Genomic DNA, 8,308 nt, shown 5'->3' with positions numbered 1-8,308 from the left:
GCTATATTTATATATCATGCTTAAAACATGACAATATTAACAATCAACGATGATGTTTTCATCTGCAATCGGTGACCGAGACCATCCGGATTAGAGCCAAAATGGCTGAAACGAGATCGCTTTTACCAAAATGTACTTGCGTACAAATGTTATACGATTTGAAATGATCAAAAACTTACGGGAAAAACGTATACGTTGACAGGTATGACTTTAAAAGACACAAACGTTAAACTAAGAGAATTAAAACTAGCTAGTGAGTTAACACATCATGTTAAAAGTACAGAGTTTAACGCGGGCACAACTTGTACACTTGAATAGGAATGCGGGGAATTCTCTTAAGTGGGTTTAAGTGGGTGGCGGATGTTTACAAAGAGGAAACAGAATGCCAAACTTCGAAATTAAATATAAATCACACCCTAGCAACAATCATAACAATATTAAAAGCGGGGTTATCCTGAAGGTTAGGTGTGCCACATAAACAAGTCCATTAAATTGAAAACAATATTTACAGCTTTGCCATAAAGTGCGCGCGTAAATAAGTAGTTATCAAAAGATTTACCGTATTTTCACGACTATAAGGCGCACATAAAAGTCTTAAATTTTCTCCCAAATAGACAGGGCGCCTTATACTCCAGTGCGCTTTATATATGGACCAATACTAAAATTGTTATCACGATAAAATCAAATAAATCAGTCGATAGGGTACACCATCCCCTACAACTCTCACAACTACAGCAAGCAGCCCCCGACTCTACTATTTTCCCCGTGGAAAAAGTACTGCGCACTGACTGCTGGGATATGTAGTTCTTTTGTCAATACACCCAATGGATTGTGGCATGTACACATCGACATCAACACAGCTTTACGAAGGGTGGCAGGCAGCGCCGGGCTAGTTACGCTAGCTACTAGCTAGCTACTATTTGGGAATGGATTGTGGCCTGGCGATCGGCATCAACACAGCCTTGCGAAGCATGGAAAGCAGCGTTGGAATAGTTACGCTAGCTACTAGCTAGCTACTATTTGCGAATGGATTGTGGCCGCCTGGACGAACGTATAAAACTCAGCGTTTTTGATGACTCATTTGGACAATTGTTCAATTCGGACACAGAAAATGAGGACTTTGATGGATTTATGGGTGATGATGACGTGAGTACGTTGTAAAATGGCTAAATAAAGTACAACCCAACTCTGCTGCCTTTTTTAAAACGTGTTTTTAGCGTGTGGGTGTAGCGTGCAAGAACTATATATCCCAGCAGTCACTGCGCACCGGAAACCGGAAATAGAGTCTGGGGCTGCTTCCGGTAGCCAGCGCTATTGCGGTTCGATATTCATCCATATAATATATATGCGTCTAAAAAAACGGTGCTTCCTTCGTGTGTTTAAAATACAGAAATAGCACTCGTTACCGACACTGCAGCTAAAAATACGATGTGCCATATAGTGGTGAAAATACGGTATATACAATAAAAATAAAGTGAGGTTTAAAAAAAAAAGGGGACTCAAATGGTGTTTTTGTGCATGTATCAAAGTCCAAGATTAAAATTTCCAGTGCAAAAACAGAAGGAAAAGTCTAAGAAAATTACAGTGACAATACTTAATTGAGTCTAAATTAGTTCTATAATTATACATATCTATAGTTATTTTTATTTTTTTTAAAGCCTATTTTTGCTGGCAATGTAATCAAGATTTTTAAGCCAATTAGCAACCCTCCCCGTCCTGGAAAGACCCAAAACCAGTGCATATTTGTTTTGCCCAGTTTGTCAGCCTGTTGCACGCAGTTAAAAGATAAACGATTTCCTTCCTCCGCACCCACCGGAAAGTTTTGGGGATTTTGGAGGAATGTTTTCAGTCATTGAAAATGCAAAAAAAAAAAAACATTCTTTGCTCCAAAGAAAAAGCTCACTTTGTATTTATTTCCAATCCTTTTTAACTGTGATTAAGCCAACTATTATTGTATTGTATATGTAGCAGAAAAACAGTAAAGTAATGGGCTATTCTTTAAGGAGTTTATAGACAAAATGTTCTAAATTGTTGGGTAAGCTTTTTCCTTTTTTTTTGTTTTGACAGCAGCGAAAAATCTGATTGGGCAGAAACAAAAGGGTCTTTCTTATTGGTTGAGCGCAGAAACAAAAGGGTCTCTCTTATTGGTTGAGCGCATCTGTCGGTTAAAAGTTAAGTTTCGTTTCTCAAGAAATGAAACCGTTTCTGAGAAACGAGGGGGAGGGGCTAGTGGGGGGGGTGGGGGGGGGGCTAGTGGGGACGTGGGGGGAGGGGCTAGTGGGGGGGAAAGGGAGGATGTTGTTCTTGATAGAAGGTCATCTGGAAAGTGTCGATTGCAATATAGTTATTTTTTCGTTGGCATAACTTTAGTAGATTTGCTTTCTCTGAATATTATTTCACATTATGATCACATTTCTGGAATGTACTTTTTTTTTTTTTAAATTAATATAAAAGTTGGAATGGTTTCAGGCTTATAAAACTTTGGAATTCCAATTTATTTTAATCAGGTAAATTGATTTGTGAATGCATTTCCAGAACAAAATTCAAAATTGAACAGGTTTGGTTTGTAGTAAATTATACACTTACCCATGAAAATGCCACTTTTTTAACAGAGCGATACAGTCGTACCTCGTCATACGACCGCTCGTCATACGACCTTTTCGTGGTACGACGAAAATTTCGATCGAATAATTCGCTCGCGATACAATTGAAATTTCGAGATGCGAGAAAGCCAGGTGGCCATGACATGAGAGGCTGTTTATCATTGTAGCGCATTCTTTTTTTGCCGCATCTCTTTCGTGTATAACAATATCTACGAGCACTGAACGATTAATTCAGACGAGTTCCGACCAGGAAACGCACAAAGAGGGCTTTCTGGGTAATGAAGTATACTCGTGCACACAACGCCGATAGGCAATGGCAACCTTTCTCAGAATAAAACTTCATTACCCACAATCAATACGTGGGTAAGCTCAGCTGTTGCATTTCCCGTTATTATTATCATCTAATACGAGGAGTATTATATTACTTCTCGTTGGCTGCTCATAAGAACATCCAGCGGCACTGGCTCGCAATTCCCTCTTTGTAATATTTCTGGTCGCAACTCTCTCTCATAGGCGCCGTTCAAAGCGGTTGCGACCAGAGCCATTACAACGAGGGAGTTGCGAGCCGGTGCGGAGCGATCGCTAATATGTACTACAAGACTAATTCTCGTTGGCAAGTGGTCGTGCGTTATCCTATTGTGAGGACATTTGTGTGCATCATTTCGGGAATATTTTGAAGGCAATACAACGGCAAACAGTCCGTCGATAGCGAACGTGAGGGGGGAGGCGTGGCAAACCGCCAACCCGGAAAACAAAGGTAACAAAAGACAAAACTAGAATTCAGTTTTGTGTAAAGATACATTAAACATGTTTGAGTGTGTCTGTATATATTAATCCAAGTTAATTAAATTTGTTTGTTCCGTTTACGAGTGCGTTGTCGTGGAAAAAAAACGACCCCCCCCCCCACGTCTCTGTCTCCCGTCGGCAAAATCTGCCCAATTTTAGTTAGATTAAACACATTTTATTACTATTAAACCACTGGTTATGTGTTACTTTGTTTATAGATGGCAAATTAGAAGAAAAAAAAATTCCAATCCAATTCCTGTTTTGGGTGTTTTTTCAGATCGTTGGAACCAATTAATTTGTTTTTAGTTCATTTCAATGGGAAACGAGTCTCGGGACGGATTACGATCGTATGTCGAGGTACCACTGTATTTAGATTGAGAATTTATCATGAATTGCTTTATTAAATAAGTGCAGTGTAAAAATAATCATCAGTTGTCCCAATTTTTTTAGTCAGTATTTTAAATGAGTCTTCTTTCCATGAAAGCAGGTGTATTTTCATGACTTAAAATACTTCCAAAATGTTCTTAATTTTTTTTCCAAATGTTTTTAAATTGTAAATGTGATTGTTTTCAAAACCTTGTATTGCAAGATGTGATTTCACAGACTTAAACCCAAATGAGGGGAGCCATTTATTCAGACAAGGTTAATACAAAACAGCTCCAAAAAAAACAAAAACTTTTCTCCAACTCAAATCTGGCTGCTTCAGATCATTCGAGCCACCCTAGAGCAATAGCGGTACAGATTTAATTGGCGGGATCCTAGAAGAGCGCCATCACAAAACCCGCCACTGGGGCTGCCGCCGCACTCGCACCCGCTGTACCTAAAATAAAATAAAGGCCACACTTTAGAATTTAGAGCAGGTCAAGTGCAACACTATCTGGACCGATACCATGTAGCACAAAGTTCATGAACTGTTATTATATCACGGGTCGGCAGTCATGAGTTCTGGAGCCGCATGCGGCTCTTGAGCCTGGAGCTGTTTCCAAAATGTTTGAAAATGGGGGAGAAAAATATATTTTTGGTTTTAAATGTGGTTTTCATAGATAACAAACATGGCAGAAATATTCTTAACGTTTTCCAATGCTGTAAGAAATGTCATTTCTTGGACAGAATCATCTGTATTCAACGCCCATGCGGAATGATTGGCGGAATGGTCGCCTCGTAGCGAGAAGTTACCAAATAAAGACATTTCCAGGTAAGGCATGCTACATTTCCAGTTGGGAAAGTGAAGAAAAGTGTGTTTTCATCACTTCTGATTTATAGTAAGGAAGTTACATTTCAAAGATTGACCCAAGAAGAAAATAACCTAAAAAAATAAGATCTAATCCTACCTGACGTTGGCCTTGAAAAGCGGTCCGGGAAGCAACATTTTGGTTTGTTTACCTGCGGCAGCTGCAGTGCCCGTCGCCACGCCGGTTTGGATGACGGAAGTCAGCGCCACGGCAGCCGGGTAGCCGATGGTGGCGATGGCAATGGGTGCAAAAATCAAAAGCCCCCCTGGTCAGAAACGAGGAAACACCAAAAAATGGTAGATTAACATTGGTTCTATATGCCACTCACTCTATGTTGTGACTATTGAAAGAAGTGAAAATAGATGAATTCCCATTGGCTGTGTGAAAATATTAAGACTTGGAGTCCTTGGTGAATTATTGATTGAAAATTAGGACATTTAGTTTTCTAAATGTGAAGAAATAATTACCTGCAGCCCCAGCAGCCCCTGCTGCAATAGCCAATCCTGAAACTGAAACCAAAAAAGAGGGAATTTTCACTTTCATTATTACTTGTCGCTCACACCCGGTCATGTGAATGGCTCTATTAATTATGTAAACTGTAATTTCACACGCAAATTATTAATATTTCGTTTAATTTTGTTATTAAACGAATATCAATAATATGCACTTAAATATGTATTTCTTTAGATTTCCGGTTCAGTGGGTATTTCAAGTGATCTGAAAATAACGGAATACAATTTGCCATCTCATTTTATTCGCGTACAACGTTTGTCCGACAAAGCAGAACTATTAAGAAGAAAAAAGTATTACTTACGTAATCCCATTTCGTGTTCAGTCAAAGTTGACGAGTGGTCGAAATGGGAAAAGTTGGTGGTCGTTATGCGGCTTCGCGAAGAAACGAGCGCCCCTAAATACAACTCCGGGGGAGTGACTCAGCTTGAATCCTGCACGTTGATTGGTTGATTCGCGTCACGTGGCTAGAGATGGAATTTTTTCACAGTGACATTTTTGCTTTCGTTTAAATTACACAAACAGGCTTTGTGTGCCTGTCAAGCGATGAAATATTTAACCCTGGTTTACCCAAAGTATATTATAAATTACATTTATAATGTTATTTCACGCGGACTATGTTGTTTTGAGAGGACCTTGTGGTCACTTGTCACTTTGCGCATGCGTGCCAGCAGAGGCTCGCATGGCGACAATTTGCACTAAACCCGAATTAACGCCACATCCCACGATGGGCGATATTTGATCAGATAAGCCGTCGGTTTTTTTTTGCGATATTGTTGGTTTTAGACCGACACAAGAAGCTCGATGTCGGTGGCAAACGCCAAGCTCAGCGTCCTCAAACCGGTGAGCTATAATTATTATGATTATTATTAGTACTGCGTTGTGTGGCGTTCCAGTCTTAATCCTCGTCTATTAAATCGGCAATGTTTGCTTAAACCTTTAAGGGGAAGTAACAATGTTTTGGTTATTTAAAAAAACATCTTAACCATATAAAGACGAGATTTACATCGTAAACATCGAATTTTGGGGGTCATAATTGGCCACGATATTCAATTATTTGCGATACATAACATGTACCAAAATGCGATATCCAATCATTTTTAAAATGATTCTTTTGACATTTTCTACGAATAAAACCAATTATGAAATGTTAGTTAGAAAACATGTAAATGAAGATACTTTGTTTATGGCCCGAATTAATACTTAAACAAAATTGAACTTTCATAATATTAAAGTCATTGCATGATAATAATACAGAAAGTCCAAGACTTATAAACTATGAGGACTAGTTTTGAATGCTCATCAGTTTCAGTTCCATCTGCAACTCTAGGCGCCCAATCATTCGCTGCCAGCCCCCCCAGTCGAAATGGATTGGACGTTTAGTGCCGTCCCCGGCAGCCAATGAGTAAAATATGCACTGTACAAGACGGTTGTTGATCATAAAGCAATGCGGATGGATGGGTCCAACTACTAACCTAACCTAACCTAACCTAACCTAACCTTTCCTCTTCAGGTGATCCCGTATACAGGCTCGATACCTGGAGGCCTGCAGGCCGGGGAGACCATCATCGTTCAGGGCACGGTACCCCAAAATGCTGACAGGTGAGCTACATTACAAGCCACCACGTTTCTATGCAGGATTTTTACGTTTTTTTTTTGTAAAACCAATCTCGTTTTAGCCATTTTCGGCTCTAATCCGGATCGTCTCGGTCCGTGTGCGGCCGATTGGTCGCCGGTCGATTGGTCGCCGGTCTTTTGGTCGCCGTCTTTTGGTCGCCCCGACCGCGACAACGGGCGACCAAAAGACCGGCGACAAAACAAGGTAAAAGAACACAGTCTACGCATCAATAAAAGCCAACAATTGCCATGAGCAGTTTCACTGAGCCGACGTGTGAGCTTATAAGAGTTTGTATGTACATGCGCTGTCCCTTTAAGAAGCTACATGTCCGTCAGGGTCTTAACAAGTTCTCCAACCAAAAACAATAAAAGTCCGGGAAATTTGGAGCTTTTCTTTAGCCTAATAATGACTAGGGCATTAAGTAGGACTAAATAGTCATTGGCAGTTTGTATTTAGGGAATTTGAGCAACCATTTAAATGGTAATTATCACTTACCTTCCGGGCGACCAAAAGATCAGCGACCAATCGACTGTGTACCCTTTTAACATGATGTGTTAACTCGCTAGCTAGTTTAAATGCTCTTAGTTTAACGTTTGTGTCTTTTAAAGTCATACCTGTCAACGTATATGTTTTTCCTGTAAGTTTTTTGATCATTTCAAATCGTATAACAACATTTGTACGTAAATACATTTTGGTAAAAGCGTTCAGCCATTTTGGCTCTAATCCGGATTGTCTCGGTCACCGATAGCAGATGAAAACATCATCGTTAATTGTTAATATTGTCATATTTTAAGCATGATGTGTGCACCCGCATTCCTCTTTCACACGTCTGCCTTTTCACAATGTAAATATAGCGCGTCAGCAAGCAATGTCAAAACAGAATCTTGAATTTCGACCTTACTGATTGGGCACCCCCTCCACTTTGGAGAAAATTCCAGACTTTTAAGTGCGCTCTATGTGAGTAAATATGTGCAGCGTTACATTTCTACATTTTTATTGCTTAATAAGGGGAATTGCAATCATTAATAAGGGGAGCAATTAGCCGAGGGTGACATGTACAGTGCTTCAATCAATAGAAAGGGTTAAAAAATAGCAATAACATAACAGAGCTTACCTTATCCGTCGTATGTAGCGTCCTGCAAGAACAGTTTGAGTTTGGATTAGTGCTACAATTGGATGGTTTCCTGACATGGGCTAATCAGGTATGCTAACCACAACAATTGAAGTCTCGTTAAAAACAAATCATACATTTTATCTAAAAAATAATGTGGTGTTTTGTATTTTTCATGTTGCTTCTGTAAGGTGACTCTCGCAGTTTGAACATTTTAGCTCTTTGTGTCCAATTTGGCTACTTTGGCTGACCTAACGACATAAACAAAAAAAATCTAATTTGCCAAATTATTATTTTAAAATAATTTATGATTTTCTTAATGGGCCCTGATGAATTTGAGTGTGTTTAGAGATTAAAAAGAAGAGAAACATGAAACAATGCAAAGTGCCAGTGTTTACAAAATATGATCAGAAGCAAAGAGCCGCCCGCGTTCATTTTGGCCGGCAGC

At 39.5% G+C, this 8,308-nt stretch overlaps 2 protein-coding genes across 3 annotated transcripts in view; one reads left to right on the top strand and one right to left on the bottom strand.

The window, feature by feature from the left end:
* Positions 1–4,005: 4,005 nt before the first annotated feature.
* On the bottom strand, positions 4,006–5,569 carry LOC144089622 (uncharacterized). Of its 2 annotated transcripts, none has more exons than XM_077620644.1 (4): positions 5,436–5,569; positions 5,089–5,130; positions 4,721–4,886; positions 4,006–4,209 (listed from the first exon to the last, which is right to left on the bottom strand). In XM_077620644.1, the coding sequence occupies exons 1-4, from the start codon at positions 5,443–5,445 to the stop codon at positions 4,092–4,094; spliced, it is 336 nt and encodes a 111-aa protein (XP_077476770.1). In that variant the 5' UTR covers positions 5,446–5,569; the 3' UTR covers positions 4,006–4,091. The 2 variants fall into 2 exon arrangements, with proteins under 2 accessions (XP_077476770.1, XP_077476771.1); XM_077620645.1 differs by having other exon boundaries at positions 4,773–4,886.
* A 64-nt stretch (positions 5,570–5,633) lies between these two features.
* LOC144089621 (galectin-8-like) overlaps positions 5,634–8,308 on the top strand; it is a 10,818-nt gene continuing 8,143 nt past the window's right edge. The window contains exons 1-2 of the mRNA XM_077620642.1: positions 5,634–5,974; positions 6,645–6,733. Of these exons, the coding sequence (XP_077476768.1) occupies positions 5,936–5,974; positions 6,645–6,733 (128 nt within the window). The 5' untranslated portion in view covers positions 5,634–5,935. The remainder of the gene's footprint in view (positions 5,975–6,644; positions 6,734–8,308) is intronic.

This window comes from Stigmatopora argus, chromosome 15 (assembly GCF_051989625.1).
Source record: "Stigmatopora argus isolate UIUO_Sarg chromosome 15, RoL_Sarg_1.0, whole genome shotgun sequence".
In the NCBI taxonomy this organism is placed as follows: domain Eukaryota; kingdom Metazoa; phylum Chordata; class Actinopteri; order Syngnathiformes; family Syngnathidae; genus Stigmatopora; species Stigmatopora argus.
The sequence above is the reverse complement of the archived record's forward strand: the minus strand, read 5'-3'. Positions and strand labels throughout refer to the sequence as shown.